Source organism: Peromyscus californicus, unplaced genomic scaffold, assembly GCF_007827085.1.
Source record: "Peromyscus californicus insignis strain IS unplaced genomic scaffold, ASM782708v3 Scaffold_14__1_contigs__length_90479793_seg_2, whole genome shotgun sequence".
In the NCBI taxonomy this organism is placed as follows: Eukaryota; Metazoa; Chordata; class Mammalia; order Rodentia; family Cricetidae; genus Peromyscus; species Peromyscus californicus.
In genome coordinates, this window is record NW_026294436.1 from 56,987,832 (window position 1) to 57,007,815 (window position 19,984).

The following is a 19,984-nucleotide window of genomic DNA, read 5'->3' on the forward strand; positions in this document are numbered from 1 at the left end:
GTGAGTTCCTCAATGTCTTTAAAAGGATCAAATTACAGAATTATAATTACCTGGACGAACTTGAAGCCCTGGCATCTTCTGCCTACACTGTAAATAGTTCCCTCCTCCAAGTGCTGTTATGTAGGACCCCTTCCTTAAAACATACTGATTTTATTTAAAGAAGATTTTACTTTTTAAATTAGAGTAATAAACACAGTGATCTACAGCATTTAATAGCATTTACGTCTGTGCCTTGGGCAGATGCCTACATAACTGGGCAGAGGCTAGCTCAGCCCGTTGTGGTCATGCCAGCCAGAGTTGTCACGTACTGGGAAGTGCATCCTACTTTCGTTTCCCTCAAGTCTTCAGCCTCAAGCCCTTTTATTGAATTTCTGGTTTTGGTTTTTTTTCTTGCAGATTTGTTTCTGTTTTTGCTTCCATCTTATATTTGGGAATGTTTCCTTATTCCAGATACTTCTTCTTTTGAGAAACATGCTTCTTCTTTTTTTAAACATGTATTTGCCTACTTGATTTTATATCCTTCAACCCTAGAATCCTGGTTCCCTTTTGGCATTCTCATTCAAGATATGTAAGTTCTGGTTATGGGAATGCATCAAATGTGTATACACACACACACACACACACACACACACACACACACACACACACACACACACACACACACACACCTGCTCTGTGTTTTCCCGTGTCTCTTTCACAACACCAAAAATTAAAATGAGCTCTATGGGGCAGGGAATATGTCTATTTTCCCTAGAATACTAACCTAGCATAAGTTCTCAATAAATGTTTGTTGAAAAAAAATTTAACAACTGTAAAGATTTTTCAAGCCATCAAACCCCAGACTCTATCCCTTGACTCCAGGTCTTGGATTAGATCCAAAATGTGTGTTCAGGCTATTTCTCTGTTGAGAAAGATGGACTCCTCTATAGGCCCAGGGCTTAGGCTTTTCCCTTGGAGCATGCAAGTATAAGTGAAGTAGAGGTAAGGGGTCCTTGTCCTTCACCACATGCTTTGAGTGATGGACACTCAATGGGGATGGTACCAGCCAAACATAGGTATTTAGTTGGGTTTTCTGTCCTTGTGCATTTTGACCTCTGGCACTTGCATACCCACTTGGGGCCTTCTGGCACTCTATAGTCATTGTTTCTGTGGCTCCATGTAAAGTAGTTCCTGAAATGTTAAGTGAGAGCAGAGTGTATTGGAATAATCCATGCAAGCTTAAAACAGTACCTGGCACATAGTTGATGGTTCCATTAATAAATTAATACATAATTTGGGGCAGTTATACCTGCTTGTGCTGGACATGTCTGTCTGTTCTGGCAAGCAATCTCCTGTTATAGCTCTGATCTCAAGTTCTGAAATAAGATGGGTCTTGAGATCCTGTCCCAAGGCCTTAATTAATATTGTACTTACATGTCAAGGCATATCCAAGCTTTTTTCTTAGACCTAACTGACAGATTCACAGTCACATTTACAGAAAGGAATACAGACTCTGGGTTTGAGGAGAGTTCTCAGCAGTGGGACAAAATGAACCTCAGAGTCCAAAGTAGCATGTGAATAGCTTATTCTGGAAAGAAGTTGTATTAATTGCTCTTCTTGCTTCTGTGCCAGAATCCTGACAGAAGCAACTCACAGGGGCAGAGGGTTGTTTTGATTTTGAGTTCCAGAGGTTGATATCCATCATCAGAAGGCATGGTGGCTGCAAGGGCTTGGTCTGTGTTGGAGGGAGTTTGCAATGGCTGCTTCTTTGCATCGTGGTAGGCAGAACTCCACCTGAGGTAGAAGCAGAAGGCTCAGCCCAGAGCCAGAAGTGAATCTCACCTTCAAGGCCTGCCACTAGGAGACCCACCATCTCCAGGCAGGCCTTGTCTTCTGTAGATTCTATGGCATCCCTAAAAAATACCATCAGTTGTCCAAACTGAACACCAAGTGTTCAAACACATGAGGCTGTGGAGCATATTTTAGACTCAATCCATAACATCTCCACCTTGGCTCACATGGACTCATGGTCATCACACAATGCAAAATGCATTCCATCAAACTTGAAGAGTCCCTGGCCATACCAGTCCAATGTCCAGTGTCTTTTATGAGATGAAAGGCAAACTCTTAGCTGTGAGTCCCTATAAAACAAAATTTAAAAACTTACATACTTACAAAGGTAGAGGACACATTCACATTCGAAAAGGGAGGAATGGAGCACAGCAAAGAAAGAGCAGACCAAGGCTAGGTCAAAATCCACCAGGGAAACGTAAACCCTGAAGCTCCATATCTGGCATCCTGGATACATGGTGACATCACGTGTGCTCCCGTGGATTTGGGGAGGCTGTTTCCATGGCCCTTGCTACCTAAAGCACATATGGCCTCTTTCTTGGTTGCATTCAGTGCCTGGAGTTTTCTCAGCAGATGCTTCATGTTCCTGGCAGCTCCAGTATCCTGGAGTCTACACTGCAACCTGAGCTTTGTTACACAGCAGTTCCACTCCGACCAATCTTGATATACATCACTTGGCTTTCCCCCACCAGAACCTTGGTACAAGCCTCACTGGCTCCTAGACTTTACATTCTGCCTGTCTGCAAAGCCACCAGCTTTATGGACACTGCCAAGTTCTGCTGCTGGGCCAAGATAGAGCCATACCCCCTTGAGTCAGGGTTTCAGCAGGCTCTGAGAACCTGTGCAGGTGACTCTGGAGAAACGCTTTCCCAGTCTGATGAGACAAAGTAGGACACTTTGTGTTCAGTCATTCTTGCTTTTAAATGGAAGCTTTTCAAATGGGCTTTTCGGTTTATAACTTGGAGTTCCTGATAGAGAGGGCCTCGCTCTCGGTGATCCTTCTCTATTGTCCTAGTGCAAAGTCTGGGGTTACTCTTTAATGGAGCTCATCTCTTTAACTGTTATGGCTGCATTGTGCATACCCAGTTTCCCCACAACTGTAAATGCATTCAAGCTGCTTATCAAACTGCGTGTTTTCCACATCTTCTGTTCCTTTTCTTTGTTTTTGATTTCTTACAGGGAGTATGGCTGTGTCATGGCCTAGATGGTATGCTGTCTTGAAAATTTCTTCATTAAATGGAATATGAATGGGCTCTATCCCCATCCCCAAGAGTCATTGTGCTCTGAACCCCCTTGAGCCTGGCCTTCACCATCTGTATGCAAATACATGGGTTTGGGGGTGGGAAGGCATTTACATTCAATCTATGATAGAAGTTTCCGTTTCTGCTGAGAATGGTGAATTCTTTGAGGGTTTTCTTGAGTGAGAAGAGAGAGTGCTGCTGTCTAGATAATATTGTCAAAGCTTAATGGCTTTGGCATATGGGGCATTGCAGGCAGGGAGCTGGGACTCTTCACCTGCAGGCAGACATGGGGAAAAAGAACATTGGACGTGAGCAGATTTCTCATAGAAGATCCGTCATCCCATAGCTAAAGGTACCCAGCCCATAGCTCCTTCATATACAATCCTCCTGTTTACTTTTATCTTAGATTATTCTTGAGAGAAATATATTTATCATTCTCCATGCTTAATAAACTGAATAGTCTTATAATAAATACACAAGTGTTTCTGCCACTAAGAAAATCACTTCGGCATCTGCTGTGGAATAACCCTTTCGTACACTGTGCATATGAATTACTCTCATTGGTTAATAAAGAACTGACTGGCCTATAGCTGAGCAGGAAGAGAATGAGCGGGAGAGCCAGACTAGGAGGATGCTAGGGAAAAGGAGGCAGAGTCTGGAGTCGCCAGCCGACACAGAGAGAAGCAAGATGGGCATGCTGTACTAAAAAAGGTACCAAGCTGTGTGACAAAGCATAGCTAAGAAATAAGAGTTAATTTAAAATGTGAGGATTAGGTAGTAACAAGCCTGAGCATTTGTAACTAATATTAAGTCTCTGTGTTGGTTATTTGTGAACTGGTAGGTGGGAAAGAAATGTCCACCAACAAGCATCCTTATCTTTTCAATTATTTTGGAGAGGAAAGGAAAACAGACAAGAAAATACCCCTGTTTCTGCAAAGCACAAGTGGTGAAGGGATAAGCCATACATCTTTGGGGTTTGACAGGGAGGATGCAAAGCAGATGTAATACAGCCAGAGAAAGAAACTCTCCTTCCTCCACCTACCTGCTGCTTAGTAACAGCAAGAGTCTCTACCCATGACCCCTTTCCTCCTGTGCATAGCACAAGCTGTAGGTAGCCCTTCTCCTCATCCATGCTCTAGACAGAACCCTTCTGCTTTTCTTTATCAATCCAACCTAGAACCCCCTTCCTACTCTGTTTGTTCCAGATCACCAATTTGGGCTTCTAAAACACGGTTTCCATCTATTTCCTTTATTTTTGGTAACCTCAAGTAAAGCCCTGGAAAACCTATCTAGTTACATGCTCAAAGCCAAATGGCCTCAACATGTCTAGGATCACAGGCAGGGAGTGAGGACTCTCCACCTGTAGGCAGACATGAGGAGCTATCAGGGGTCTGTCTTAATACCAGGGACTGAGAATCCCTCAGTCTAAGAAATGTGAATCTGAACATGAACCAGGAAAAGGGATCCACAGTTAAGATGAGGCTCAGCTGTGAAGGTTCTTACCGATTTGGGGATCTGCACAATGGAATAAAGTGTGTTTGCTGCGTCCTCTTCCAGCCTCGTACCCTATTAATAAGCAACAAACAAACACAGTTACCACCTAACTTCTAAATTACACAGACAAGACCAGGGAGGCACACAATCCAGAGAAAGCAAAGGATATGTAAGAGAACATAGAGAGATGAAAAAATGAAGGTTCTGGGATAGGCAGAGAAGTTCTATTGTTAGTAACTGCTGTAATAATGCATATTAATCAATTTTAAAGAAAGTCATTGTGTTTTTATTCATTTTCTTTATTGCGTTATTTTCTGTATTATGTTTCAATGAATTTCAAAATATGTGGAGATATCTCATGAACTATGAGTTTCCTAAGGTAGCTAAAGGCTAACATGAAATTATAGGATCAATGTTGTAAACTAACTTATCCAGCATTTGAAGGTCTCTTGGAGAAACAGCAAGGAACACCAATGAACCAAAATAAAGCAATGCCAAGAAAAAAGACTCATGGTTAGAGAAAAACATCCTGGGTTAGTTTAAGTGTATTTCCTGACCATGCAGGGCAGACTTGCAGTTTCTCTAGGTGTGACCTGAGCAAGAGAAGAAAGAGAGGGAGACAACGGATACATTTTGACTCAGTGAGTTGAGCAGGCTGCAAAGCAGGCCAACTTCCAACCTCCTGTGAGGAAGTAAGGACCCGCTGTGGTAAACTATAAAAAAAGAAGAGGTGATTCGTGTCACTGCTCACGTGAGTGTCACAGGTTTGGGACAGAATAATTTGTTCTAAAATTCATCAACTTCTGCATAGACATGAAGTAAGGTGTGGGGGAGGCAGACTGACTGAAGTTAGAGACTCTACATCTTAATCCCCCTTCCTTTTTCCATGCTACCCAATCTTGTAGGGGGTAGTCTCAAGTGAAGTAAGAAAAACCTTGGAGAGATAGATGTGATCCCAGAAAAAAAAAAATAGAAAAAGACTCACATTAACGTAAGGGATTGTGTCATATTCTGTATTCTCTTCCAAGTGGGGACAGAAGTTGGGCTTTTCCTGGTGGCTGTCCACTCTCTCAGTGTCATCCTTGGAGCCTGAAACCAGAGAGAATCAAAGCCTGACTTCCTTACCACTCACCATCTACCCTGGCCCACTAAACCTGCCTGATCTACTCAGGGTGACCAACCATCCTAGTCACTCTGAAATGGAGACACTTCCTAGGACAGGGAACTTTCATTGTTAAAATGGAGAAAATCCTGGACAAATCAGGATGAATTAGCCACCCTGTCACTCCACCTCTCAATCTCCAAATCAAGGCAGCCAAAGTGGGAAGCAGAAGAGGTCAGGGATGTTCCCAGGACGCCTCAGGCAAAGGCATTCTCAAAGACTATCTCAAAGTCTGCATTCATACTCAACTATTGTTGCAATTTTTCCTCCACAGTCTACTCTTGCCCCACCATGGATAGAACTGGTAGGGAGGGGGTAAACAAATGAGGGTTTGGGGACACAGTGTGGGGTTCACTATAGAGAAACAGAGAAAGGCTTATCCAAGAGGAATGTGTCCAGCCTGAGGTGAAGAGGAAACAGGAATCTTGATGCTGATTGAGTAAAGAAGACAGGCTGGTTGGGGGCTCTGACAGGGATGAGGCTAGGAAGGGCAGGGAGACCACTGTCTGCTGGAGCAGAACCAGCAATGTATGACCTGTGTCTTCAGAAGGGCCACATCCTTCTGAAGGAAGGACAGGAGTAGGTACTAGAGGGGGACCCTGTCCTCAGGAGAGGAGTCAAGGAATACGCTCTCTGCTTTGGAGCTAAGACATACAGCCACCTGTGCCCTTCTCTCTGTGTGTGCATACGTATACATGTGTGTTCATATACATGTGTGAATAGGTGCAGGTGTGTGTGTACGTGAGAACATGTGCATGTGTGGGAAGGGCAGAGGTCAACTTTGGGTGTTGTTCCTCAGGTGTTATCTACCTTGTCTTATGAAACAGTCTCTCAATGGCTTGACAATAACCAGTTAGGCTAAGATAACTGGCCAGTATAAGCCCCAGGGATCCACCTATCTCTGCCTCCCCAGTGCTGGGATTACAAGTGCGTGCTACTACATCTGGATTTTGTTGTTGTTGTTGTTAATGTGAATTCTGGGGTTGGAACTCAGGTCCTCACACTTGTATGGCAAGCACTTTACTGAATGAGCTCTTTCTCCAGGCGTTGACTGGGCACTTCTTAAGGGAAGAGACCATGACCTCTTATCTTTATAACTTTAACACTAAATATTGCACACAGATTGAAGTATTGCGTGAGAAACAAAAGGGAGAAAATATATGAAGTAAAAAACCATACATGCTTTACCTTTTCTTTTCTCTGTCCGCATAGTAGGAAGAATGACAAACACCAAGAAACTGAGCACAATGAGCAATGGTATGATGTATATGATGACCCTAGATGAATTTAGATCCTTGGCAGCATCTTTAAAGAGAAAATGAGAGGCATGAGGAGGGTGGATGTGTATGGTAGAGTCAGCTAGGGAAAAGGACCCAACTCTGACTTTCCTCCCAGCTGGTGCTTTCCCAGAGGCCTCTAGTTGACACAGAGCCTGTTTCCATAGGGACTGGGAGCTAAAGAAGATATATTTCTCCAACCAGAGGCTCTGGAGAGAGAAGACTGTCACCTTCACAGAGGTTCTGGACAAAGATGGGAGTCGAAGAACTGTGGCTGATGGGATTTCTGGCCATGCAAATTAAGGTCTTGTCTTTCTCTCCCAATCTCCAGGAGATAGGGAGAATGGCACCGTCATGAATCTCACTGACTTCCTGCCCTAGGGCTTTCCAGCTATAAGTCACATTGTCTCCTCCTTCTTCCATGGAGCATGTCAGGTTGGTTATGCAGGTGCCGTTCTTGTCTTGCTCATCCATGGTGACTTTGGGCCTTGACAGAAGCTCTGTGAAAAAGATAGTACAATAGAAGATGGAAGTTCATCCTGAGCTCAGCTTTTCTAAAGTATCTTCCATACCTTGAATCTGAATCTCCCTGGGAAGTCCAAGAAGGGTAAGGAAGCAACAAATCAGAGCAGAATGTTTATTCTTATCTGAGACAGAGCCCTCTTAAGTCTGCTTGGCCCAGCTATATAGCAAGAATAACAATTGCAGCTATTACAGCAGAAATAATCACACAACAACAATGTTGTGACATTGACTAAGCCCAGTTGGGGGGCAAGCAGTGTGTTTACTTGTATTTCAGATGTCATCTAATCTTTAGACAGAAGCTTCCCATTGCTTGTCCTCAGACTTCCATGAACACACTTTCCTTTTGCCTCTCCAGGAGAAAACAATACTGATGTAACACTTCTCACTACTTTGTGCCCACTCCTTTATGTTTAGAGGATCAGCAAATGGTTTATTGGTGAGATGGGGAGAGTCTAGCATTCATTATCTAGCCTAGAGCTTGGTCCATTAACTATTTCTGTTCAAATACCTTTTTCTTCTTCATCTTTCTTCCACATAGATTGTCTGCACATTATCTAACTTTTTCTCCCTTCTACAGTGTCTCTTCAGAACTTAAGCCTGGATCAAGGTATTTTGCCTAACTCCTGTAAGCAAGTCTTGGGTCCCATCTCCTGGTTTCTCCCATAATGTGGTTCAGTGCACAGGACAACTAACTCTTCTGGTAGAGATCTGAGTGACTGTTTTGTAAGTTTAACTCCCCTGAGTGGTCTCTCTTTTCTCCCTCCCTCTGCTTTTCTCTCTCTGTTGCCCAGGCTAGCCTCTAAACCCTGAGCCCAAGCAGTTCTCCTGTCTCAACCTCCAGAATAGCTACAACTACAGGCATGAACATGGCTGGATCTTATCTTTGTTCTGATTTTTCTGTCTGTTTCTCAGTTGCTTAGAATCTGTAGGGGAAGGAATGTAATGAATTTGTATCTAATAATCTTCTTAAGGTAGACACCATTGTCCTCCATATATATATATATATATATATATACATATATATATGTATATATATATGTATATATATACGTATATATATAAACTAAGACTTTAAAAAAGTAACTTGGCTAAGGACAGACACATAGCAAATAATCAATCTTTGATTTCTATCTGTGTGATAGCCACAAAATGTTGTTTTGTTTTTGAGACAGGGTTTCTCTGTGTAGCCCTGGCTGTCCTGGAACATACTCCATAGACCAGTTGTCCTGAAACTCAGAGATCTGCCTGCCTCTGCCTCCCAAATCCTGGTATTAAAGGTGTGCTCCACCACTGCCCAGCTGATAGCCACTTCTTAGGTTGCCCGTGGTCTACATTGCACTTAAAGAATCTCAAAGTCATCAGAGACGAATCATCAGTGCCCGAATCCTCGGCTCCCTGATCCTTGCTGGGTGATTACCCAGTCTTGACTTGAATATCCCCTGTATCAGGATGCTCACTACATCTATGTGCCTACCATCCACTGTTAAAACTGAGCCTGCTTACCGTAGACATACAGCACATACTCCTGGATGAAGGGATACTGAAGTGATGGGCTGTGAATCTCCACACGATAGACACCTGAGTCATTCTTCTTCAACTGGCTGAGTTCCATGGAGTAGCTTCCATCTGGAAAGACTATCCGTTTTTTGTTATGATTTTGGAGCACTAGGACATTGCCCTTATCTACGATGGCAAGAGATATTGACCTGAAGTTCCATATAATAGTCTCAACATGTTTTCCTGTGAAATTCAGAGGGAAGGTCACAGATCCACCAAGGGCACCAACCACCTCCTTCAGAGTTCCAGAAGTTGCTGTTACTGCAGACACAGAAAACCAAAATGTAAGCTCTTGCCACAAATTACTATGTCCTTTGGGTTCTTGGAAGAACCTGAGAAATATCTCCAAGTTCAATACAAACAGAACCCCACTCACACGAAAACATCGACATTAGAACCTTCTGCCTGCGAAGTCACCTGCTGCCACCACACCACATTCGCAAGAGACACCCAGCTGAGTAGACCAAGCTCTATGGTACTCTTGAAAGCCCAGCTCCATACTGGACAGGTTCCTGTGTGGAGACAACTAAGAAACTTTCTATCTGGGTCTCTTAGGAAAGCCAGATTACTCCAGAGATAGTTCAGCATGAAGTTGATGAGCTAGGCTGCCCAAACCAGGGTGAATGGTTCACAAGCATAAATCGGGGTAATGGGGGCAAAACTCTAGGTTTGTAGTGACAGCAATAGCTGGCACGTCTAAGGATGACTTCTCTTCCTAGTTTATGATGTGTTAGTAGACTCAGGGTCATCCCCATGAAAAGCTTTCATCTGCTTGCATAACATGTTTGTGTGGAAGAAGGAAATGGGTGAGTCTGAGTGTTGGGGAGCACTGCTTGGGATGCTCACCTCACATGCTAGAAACTGCAGTAGCGTTTTCATTCCACCAGAATTTTGTTTGCTCGTTTGACACAGTCTCAGCTGACCCTGTCGAGCCTGGTTCTGAAGCAGTCATCACTGTTCATGTGACTGCACATGAAAGTATGACTCTTGGTGGAGTCTCCAGAAGTGGCCAGTTAAGTATTTCCTGTGCTCGTAACTGGGTGACTACCTGTAAGGTCTAAGGGACAAAGTCTGGGGCTAGCAAAGGGCACTGAGGTACTTTGGAGTGGGACAAAAAATTTAAAGCATGAACTCTGAATTTTCTTTAGCTGTTAAAGTTCTTAGAAGAGGAATTTTTATACTTTCATCATACAGATCAGGACCTACTCCCTTAAGTACAGGTCTGGGGGACCTTCAAAAGTACTGGCTTCCCTTCTTTAGAAAAAAATTTCCATTTTTAAACATTTTCCCCTATAATTTATCAGTCAGTGCATATATACTTTGGATCCCTCCAATCTTGTCAAATTATCTAGTTAAATAATCTGAGTTTTCACAAAGCCCCTACTTCCATACTACAAAGGCGAGAATGGTTTTAGACTGACTTTACTTTAATTATCTCAAAATATGTAAAAATAGTGCCAATAAAAGTTACAGACAAAAATAAAACTTATTCTGATTTTTTTGACCAATTGATGCATTCATTCTTTCATTTCAATGTCAGAGACAGAAAGGGTAAATATTTTGAAGTCAGGTAAAGATTGGGTATCACTTGTCCCCCAAGTGGGTCCAATTCCTGGACCTTCAAGTAATTTCATTTTTACATTAGTTTGAGGGGAGATGTCCTTTTTATGGCATGTATCAGTCCTTTTCTGAAGTAATAATAATGCTTGAAGCTTGATGCTTTAAAAAGAAAAGAGGTTTACTTAATTTACAGTTTGGGAGGTTGAAAATCAGAGTGTGTGCTAAAATACCATATGTGAAGCCTTTGATGAAGGTTCTCTTGGTTGGGTCACAAGATGGCAGAGAAAGAGAAGGGAAACCAGTCCTGTGCCGCAGAGACCGAGAACAGATTGGCTTCACCACAACAAATCTGCTCTCAGGACGTTCAACTTACTCCAGCAAAGGAGAAGTAATTCTTTCTCAGCATGGTGCCCTCGTCACCTAACACCTTCTGCTAGGCCTCATCTATTAGACGCTTTATCACCTCAACCTCACCACAGTGGGGACCAAGCTTTTGGTATCAAACTCATGGGCGTGGCAGACCACATCTAAACCATAGCAAAGTGTGTAAGGGAGAAAACTGAGACTGTGGCTTTAGTGTGTTACAGGTGTGCATGTGTAAGCCAGGAGGAAACCGTCTTTTCACTCTGTCGCAGTAGGGTTTCTGTTTTCTCAAGGGTAAATGCCGCCAGATGTGTGCAATGTGGATGATGTGTGAGGGAAGATTGGAAATTCACCATCCATTGTTAGAATGAAAAGTGGGCAATGACATGGGGCAAAGTACTCCATGTAACAACTACCATCAGTTCTCTCCCTCCTGCCCTCCTCCTCCTCCTCCTCCTCCTCCTCTTATTTTTCCTTTCCTTTTTCTTTTTCTTTTTTTGAAACTGGCTTCAAACTTGCTATGTAACTAAGCAACCAAGAATGGCCTTGAACTCTTTTTTTTTAATTAAAAATATATTTTAGATTTTTAAATTTGGGTTTATGTGTATGTACATATGTATGTATACCATGTGTTGGCCTGGTGCTGCCAAAGTCAGAAGAGGGCATTAGATCCCCTGGAACTGGAGTTACAGATGGTTGTGAGCCACCATTGTGGGTGTTGGGAGTCAAACCCAAGTTCTCTGCAAGAGCCACAAATTGCTCTTAACCCCTGAGGCATCTCTCCAGCCTTGATCTTCCTGCCTCCACCTCCCACGTGCCACCATACCCAGATCACTGTTCTATCTTAAGTGTATCTTCAGGATGGAAAAAGAAGTTAGCTGAAGAAAACAGCTCCCTGCCATTTCCTAAATAATGGGTTAATGAACAAAGAGCAGGGTCGGTAAATTCTAACCAGGTGAGTTATATTATCCCTGTGACTGGGAAATGGGATCTAGAGACCAGAGACGTTTAAAAAAAATGTTCAAACCTGAAATGAAACTTTTGTTCTGTCTTCACCACTTCCAGCTATGACTCTACAGTTTGCTCATATTTAAGCAGATCATGTTTGCTATGTTGGGCAACTTTTAGGAGCTAAAGATAGAACTGAGGGCATGGGCAAGATGGTCATGATTCTTGCACTCACAAAGTTGTGAGAGATCAACAATTAAGCAACTACATGTACTATGAGAAGGGAAGTAATAAGTGCTGTGGGAATTCCATGGCAGGGCTTAACCTGACCTGTCAATCAGAAGACTCTAGAGTCTAGACTCACAAGCATGCTCAACCTTTTAACACAGCATCATGACAGTCATCTGAAAAATTTGCCCTAGAGAGCACCATTGTAGAGTTACTAGAAAGATTACACAGTGCTTTAAGTATGTTTCCAATTTTGAGCTGGGCCACATTCCTAGCTTTCTTGGGCTATATGTAGCCCACAGGTTACAGGTTGGATGTGTTTGCTAGAGAATGTATTACTACCAATTCCTTCCTGAAGACCCTTCCTCGGATGCCACATTCCCACCTGTAGCTGGGAATGGTGTGGCTTCATTCCTCTGTGTCCACTTCACCTCTCAGTTCACAGCAGCCAAGAGGTTTCAGTAATCTGATAGCACTCAGCCTGAGTGATATTCTCCTCTTGGCACAGTGATTACCTTAGAGTGGTCCCATGACCTGAGAGAAGCTTGGGGCTTTAGCCCAAAGGCAAAGATAATGATGTAAGGCTGTGGAAGATACAAAACCTACTTGTTGTCACTGGACAAGTATCCAGACCTCTTCTCTTTCCGGAACCTCAGGTGTGTGTGTGTGTGTGTGTGTGTGTGTGTGTGTGTGTGTGCACACTCGCACATGCATCGTACATGTATGTGTGCGTGGGAGAACATGCCATGGTGTGCCACAAGACAACTATGGAGTCACATCTCTCCTTTCAACTTTATGTGGATTCTGGGGCTTGAACTCAGGTGGCTAGACTTGCATGGCAAGCGTCTTTACCCGCCAGGCCATCTTGTTGGCCCCCTGGTTTACTTTTGATTTCATGCTATTTTTGTGCTTCAGCTTTTCTTGTCTCTCTGAAATTGATCTTCTCCGAAGCCTGTTTAAAGCCACACCCCTGGAATGGCTTGGCATTCGAGTTCCTCTGTTTTCACTTTAACTTTCCAAAAAAGAAATGTCCCTGCTGGGCGATGACTGGGCATGTCCCTTTTTTTGTGAATTAGCCAATGGCCAGTCTACAAGTATTAGGTCCCAAATTGCCCTGTGACAGCATCACTGTGCCCACAGAAAGATGTGCTGGCCTCTCTTCCTACCCGGATGCAGCAGGATAGAAAAGGGCTCTCTGTCTTCAGTGGGAATCAAGGGACCCAGGATCCATTCTGTCTCCTCCACAGTCACAATTCCAGAGACAAACCCTTGGCATCTGTAAGCGAATCTGACGGGCTTACCTTTGTTGATCTTCAGAACAAGCTCAGGAGACAAGAGTTAACACATGCCATTTTATAAATGAGGCTACCAGGGCTGAGTGACTTTTCCAAGGCCACAAAAAATGGTAGGGGTGTAGCTCATTGGTAGAGTTCTTGGTGGATGTGCCTGAGGCCCAAGTTTGAACCCCAATTTGAGAGAGAGGGAGGGGCAGAGATCTTCCATCTCAGAGGCCTGTGTTTTGATTTTGACTTTATTTTATTTTTACATTTACCATTTTGAGTTTTAGTTCTCCCTGATACTTATAGGAGGAAAAACACCTTCAAGTCCCTGGAATTTGGGGAAGTTGAAGTGAATGTGGATCTGAAAGCATTTTGACCAATACAGAGCAGCCTGACAGCATGGTGGGAGGAACCAAGAGCAGAAATGCGCTTTGAGAAGGCTTCCCATTTTTCAAGTTTCATTTCTGAAACACGGGTGAAAATAGTTCACAAAACTCAGCAGTGGACGACCTCGTAGAAAGACAAAGGTTCGAGCACCACTGCACATCTCCCAGGCAGCCTGCCTGGAGACAGGGAACGCAATGGACCAAGGGACTGCCATCTGCCTTTCTGTCTTTGGTGTCAGAAGCATCGTCATCTCTGAGACACACTTCAGAGCAAGAGTAAGGTTTCCTCTCATCTTTTCGCTTCTCCTTCTTGTTACATTCCCCGGGAAAAGGTCAAAAGTTCAATGGGATGAAGGAGCAAAAACAAGAGATGCAGCAACAATCCCCCCCCACCCCCACCCCAAGCAGGCAACCCAGGAGGAAAACACAGGGGCGGGGCCTGCAAAGCTCAAGAGCCTGTCAGCCCAGTCCTTGAGAATGCCCCAAAGGCACCACACATTGGACCTTCCTCTTCGTGGACATCAAGAACAGAACATCTCAGAACTGGGAGGAATCTTCAGGGGGCAATCATTAATCTGATTCCATTCCCTTTCCCAGATGGGGAGACTTGCCTGACACACCCAGCCTGTCTCGTTTGCATCGAAGCCCATTACCACTCTGCCTCTGGTTTGTCTCCTGCTTCTCCTTTGTGTTTCTCCTGGTTCTTTGCAGTGGTCCCCCACACCCCTCACCAATCTTTGTTTTCCTTAAAACCGTTGTATTACTTGATCATTACAAGATACCCAGAGGAACTGACTGTGGTCCTTTTATCCTGATGAGAACATCAAGGCTGCGAGAGCTAGCCTCGTGGCTCCTGTCTAATTGTCCAGAGTGGGATCCCATTGGTGTAGCCAAGTCCCCAGAATTGTGCTACCTGTTCCTTGAGGGTCTTTCCAGTTCCTACCTTGGCCTTCTGTACCTGGAGAAGAAAGAAATCCCATCTGGCTCTTGCTGTGAGAGACTGAGTTCAAATGCATTTTTACTGAACACCTTTCCAGTGTCAGGTGTCATGTTGATTAGCATTTGGTATGCTGGGGACAGTGCCAGCTATGGAAACTCGGTTTCTGCTTTTCCTTGTAATTACTGTGTGATCTTACCTATGAAACTCAACCTCTCTCAGCCCAAATTTCCTTATCTTTAAATCCCTGTCTTTATGTAGATTTGTAAGGAGATGGTACAAAAAGTACCTTAGAGTATTAGGAACTTAAATGGCAATTATTATTGAATTAATTTGCTTTTGATATCTTAATTTAAAGCATCACACAGTAATTCTGCAAGTTAGTTTTAATTATCTGTTATTCACAGAAAAGCAAATTTCAAAGTACAATGATGCTCTCTCACAGCAATCCAGTACCAAGTTAAACTAGGAATCTCACATCCAGGGTCTGTTCTGCTTCCACTGCTCTGCCCTTTGGAGGTTCTAGGACAATCTCAGACTCTTTTCAGCCATGGGAAATGTAACACCAGACTGCCCACAGGCTACTGGAATAGAGTAGCAGGGGACTCAGGTTACATACCCATGGAGCCACATACACTTCAGGTGAGCACCTGGGCTTTTCAGAGCTCTGGCATGCCCTCCCCCATCTCCTCTTTAAATTCTAATTCTGATCCCCATTTCGGTTCAGGTAGTAATTTTAGAAACAAAACTGTTTTAGGGCAACCTACTTAGGGCCAGGTGCTTCCTTGCATTGCAAGCTTTGGTGAATTCAAGAAGGAGTGACAGTCTGTGGATTTGAGTCACTTAGTATGGTCTGGTATGAGGAGGACAGGATTGAAAATGCTATGTGGTTTTGGAGCAAGTTATTTCTGGTAGGTTTATTGTGTACAGATATGAACTATGAAAGCCCCTCAGAGAGAGAGAGAGAGAGAGAGAGAGAGAGAGAGAGAGAGAGAGAGAGAGAGAGAGAGCTCATGACTCACATGGTGGTATCCCATGTGTCAGAGAACACTGAGTAGAGTAAAATCTTTTATTACCATCATACACTTATGACAAGTCATAAAGGCCCTCAGTCCTTCACATGAGAGAACACTGAGTACCTATAATTAATTACACAAAGTGCCTATAATTAATTAATTGTCTAAATAGAGGCAGATTGGATTGCTTGGGTTAAGAGAAAAAAATTAAAATGATTGCTTCCATTGATCTCATTCATATGCACCATCATTAAATCTATTTAGAAACATACTAATTAAAATATATTTATGAATAACTATACAGCTGTATAACTTTACTTCTAAAGTTGTTCTCAAAAGGAGGGAAAGCTGAAAGAGAGACCCCAAAGCCCAGGGTAGCTTTGACATTCTCCACTTAACTCACGACAGATCTAGATCAGAACACAGGTCTCTAGAACCCAGCCCCAATTATTTCATCCTCTCCTTCCCATTCAGAAGGGGCTTAGTTCCAAGATCTGTTTCTTTTCTTCTCCTTCCAGATATCAGTGGTTAGTTAAAAGCAACACTAAATGAGGCAGAGGCTTCAGAGCCTGGGATTATACCTCAGGATGAGGAGGTCAGGAAAATGGGACAAGATATGGTTAGACTCACCTGTGAGCTGACAGAAGACAGAGGTAAAGATGATGAATGTTGAGAAACCAGCCATATCGTTTTCAGGTTGCCAGTCAGTCAAAGGAACAAAGCTCTCTCTAATGCATCAGACTTTTCTGGCCCTCCTCTGCTTGAGTATAAATTAGGTAGGAGGAGTCATGTTAGAAAGAGTTATGTTTTATGTCACAGTAATAGTTCCAAATGGAAAGAAAAATAATTGATAAGACTCTTATTTTCTATTACAGGTAAAGAAGCAAACACTTTGTAGGAATTTTTAAATAGAAATGGTATGTCTTTTTATTTTACCTGTTCTTTTTTTTGGATTTTTTCTTTCTTTCTATTTATTCTTTGTGTCTATTACATCAAGAATCTCCATCCCATTCATTCCCCTGTCCCTTCATATCCACCCTCTGCCCTTGCAACCTCCCTCCACAAAATAAAATAAGATAAAATTTAAGAGAAAAAAGAAAGATTTTTAAAAAGAGAGAAAAAAGAAAATGAAAGAGAAGGAAAAAAATCAATCACGTCACGGAGGCTGCAGTGTGACACAGTGAGTCACGCAGTAAACCCTTTTTCCATACAGCTTCACTTGCAAGTGTTCACTGGTCTGACTCCATGCCTCTGGTCTCTGCCACGATATCGATGCTGGGTGTCACTGGAACTCCTCTTGGTTGTCCTGCTGTTGCTCTGTGTTGTGGAGATCCTGCCGCTTTGTCACCCGTTACTTCTAAGAGACTCAGAAACAGGAAATAGGTTAGACAGGGGCAGGAAGAGAATAGTATTTAATAAGCTTTTCTACATGCCAGTCGCTGTGCTAAGAGTACACATGTTGCTTTATGTATTCTTCACATACACCCTACAAATGAAATTCTACTATACATCCTATCTTATAATTGAGAAATTATAGCTTAGGGCTTATGACAACAATATCAAAGACTTCCTGCAACTGGAGAAATGGCTTAGCAGTTAACCACACTTGTTACTCTTCCAGAGGACCTGAGTTCTGATCCCAGCACTGACACAGGAGAAGTAAGGGGACCTGATGCCTTCCTCTGGCCTCAGAGAGCACTTGCACACATGGCACACTCACATACGGAGACATACACACATGCATAAATAACAATAAAAATAAATCTGAAGAAATGTTTTAACCAAAAGAAACTACTGTGGGAATTAAAAAGACAAGTCATAAGTGTGGGAGAAGACATCTGTGATGTTTATATTCCATGATACACACACACACACACACACACACACACACACACACACACACACACGCCAGGAGTGGTGATTCATGACATTAATCTCAGTACTTGGCAGGCAGAGGCAGAGAGGCAGGGGGGTCTCTGTGAGTTTGAGGTCAGCCTAACCTACACAGTGAGTTCCAGGCCAACCAGGGCTACATAGTGAGACCATCTCAAAAAAAAAATTTAGAAAGATAACTCAGTAGTCAAGAGATTCAAATACTTCATTAAAAGTGTGTCCAAAGGGTTGAGGAAGAGAAAATACCAAGGAAATAATGCAAATATGAGTGCTTAAAATTTCAGCAGTGGCATTACTAAAAGTAAATTATAAAAAAAATCTAATATTTTTTAAATAAAAGGAAAAACTTGCAAAAAAAAAGAATAATCAAGCAGTAAACAACAGACCTAAATCCAACTACCCTAATACTTATATTAAGTGTAAATAGACAAAACATTTAATTAAAAGGAAAGTTTATTAAAACAGACTGAAGTCTCTAGTTTACAAGAGCTACACCTTCAAGATACAAATGGGGAGATGACAGGAAAGCAGGAAGACAGGCATGGTGGAGGGATGGGTGGAGACCACACAGTAAGCATCCTTAAAAGATCGGTAGGTGGGAGCGATGCTTGATGTCATTCCGGATGAATAAAGAGTCCCTGAGAGTAGAGCTGTGAAGGGAAGAGCAGGGGGAAGGTGGCCTGAAGTGGAATGTTAAAGCCCAAATCCAGGTGTGTCCTAGAATGGGAACTCGGGTCATGTCCAGCCTTTGCCTCACAGCTTCTGAGGTTCCTGACATGGACATCCTACAACCTCATTCATTCAGCAACCTCCACAACCGCCCGCCTCCTCTGCCTTCCTCAGAGCACTGAGTTATACCGTCTTTGTTTTTCACACTTTTGCATTTTTGTAATGGGGTTGGATCATCCAAGTTAGGTTCCTGGCTGAATTGTTTTTTAGTAGGACTTTTCTTTTAACCGGAATGTTCAAAATGTTCAAGAATGACTGGATTGTAATAAGGTTGGGGTGGTATTTTTTTTCTCTTCTTGGTTGATGTTTGGGGCATCAGGCAAGGCCCCTGTACTCCCCTGAAGTAGACACTATCTGAAAAAAAAAATGACTGCTGTCAAAGTGAAGGCCCACCAAGAACGTCCAGCAATAGCCATGTAACAAGTGATCACCCATCAATCTCCGCGCATTGTAAGAAGTAAACAAATATTAATAGAATCACGAAGATATCAGGTCCTATGGATATGAGTAGAAGGGAAAAGAGCAGAGTGACTTGTGATTCGTATTGGGTTGAGAAAAAAAGGAGAGGAGGGAAAAACCAAAGAGAATGGGGAACAATGTGGACAGGGGTCGGGATGGGATAGGAGGCAGTTTTGGCTAATGGTAGAATGAAAAAGGAGAGAAAGAAATGTAGTCCGATAACCAACACGAGTTCCAGGTCTTAGTCTGAGTCGCAGACTGGCAAACTAAGTCAGCCTATGTTCTTTGGAAAGGAAAAATGAAAAATTGAAGAATAGAGAAAGGAGTGGTGGAGAGGAGAAGAGTAAGAGCCAGGGGAGACGACGTGATGGTGAGAGGAAGAGAGAGAAAACACAGCTGGGCAGATCTGGCCTCCAGCATTGATACTAGGCATTCAGTGAAGGGACATTCACATGAAGAGGAGCGTGGCTTGGGTATATGGGAGTGTGAATGAGGTCCTGCCCTTCCAGGCTCAACTCTCTTGGTGTTCCTTCCTGGGGTCCTGAATGCCTGTTACATGCCTGAATGGTTCCTTGTGATGCTGGGTCACAGATGTGAGACGCTGGCCTCATCTGTGGAAAGTGCCCTGGATGGTTCTTTCCAGAGTTTACTGGGTCACTTGGATCTTTGTCCTCCATTTCTGGCTCACTGATACTGCACAGGGCTCTGTTTCAAGGCTCCCCCTGCCTGCCCCGTCCACAGTGTTCTACCCACTAGGTTTCTGCATGCAGTCAGGCAATGCTTGCTTCTGTTGAAAATGAACTTCACGGCCAGTCTGGGCCTCCTAAGCTGCTGACTCAGGGTCATTTGGAAATGGTGTCTCACTGTTGCTCTGGTCAGGAGTTTTCTGGCATCTCTCCCATCCATGTCACTATAGAGCACAACTTTTCTCTCCCTTCTGTTTTTCTTTTTAATATCTCTATTGCAAATGTGAAATGAAAGTAGACGCCGGGAAGCCGGGGTTGGAATGGTCTAAGTGGAGGTGGGTGGGCTGGGTGGAAGGGAATGGCAGATGGGGAAAACCAAAAGTAAAGATTGGAAACTTACCATTTCGTAAGTT

The 19,984-nt window shown here is 43.2% G+C and overlaps 1 protein-coding gene across 1 annotated transcript; it reads right to left on the reverse strand.

Moving 5' to 3' along the window:
- Positions 1 to 678: 678 nt before the first annotated feature.
- Positions 679 to 16,489, reverse strand: Slamf7 (SLAM family member 7). Its single transcript, XM_052736633.1, has 7 exons — positions 16,435 to 16,489; positions 9,033 to 9,347; positions 7,235 to 7,504; positions 6,916 to 7,032; positions 5,551 to 5,654; positions 4,575 to 4,637; positions 679 to 3,345 (listed from the first exon to the last, which is right to left on the reverse strand). The coding sequence occupies exons 1-7, from the start codon at positions 16,487 to 16,489 to the stop codon at positions 3,274 to 3,276; spliced, it is 996 nt and encodes a 331-aa protein (XP_052592593.1). The 3' UTR covers positions 679 to 3,273.
- Between the last annotated feature and the right edge of the window lie 3,495 nt (positions 16,490 to 19,984).

Coding starts and splice junctions, on each gene's coding strand:
- Slamf7 (XM_052736633.1), bottom strand. CDS start 16,489: ATGGCTGGTTTCTCAACATTCATCATCTTTACCTCTGTCTTCTGTCAG. Junction 5,655..6,915: donor GCGGACAGAGAAAAGAAAAG/GTAAAGCATGTA, acceptor CTCTGGTTTCAG/GCTCCAAGGATGACACTGAG. Junction 3,346..4,574: donor TTGTGCAGATCCCCAAATCG/GTAAGAACCTTC, acceptor GTCTGCCTGCAG/GTGAAGAGTCCCAGCTCCCT.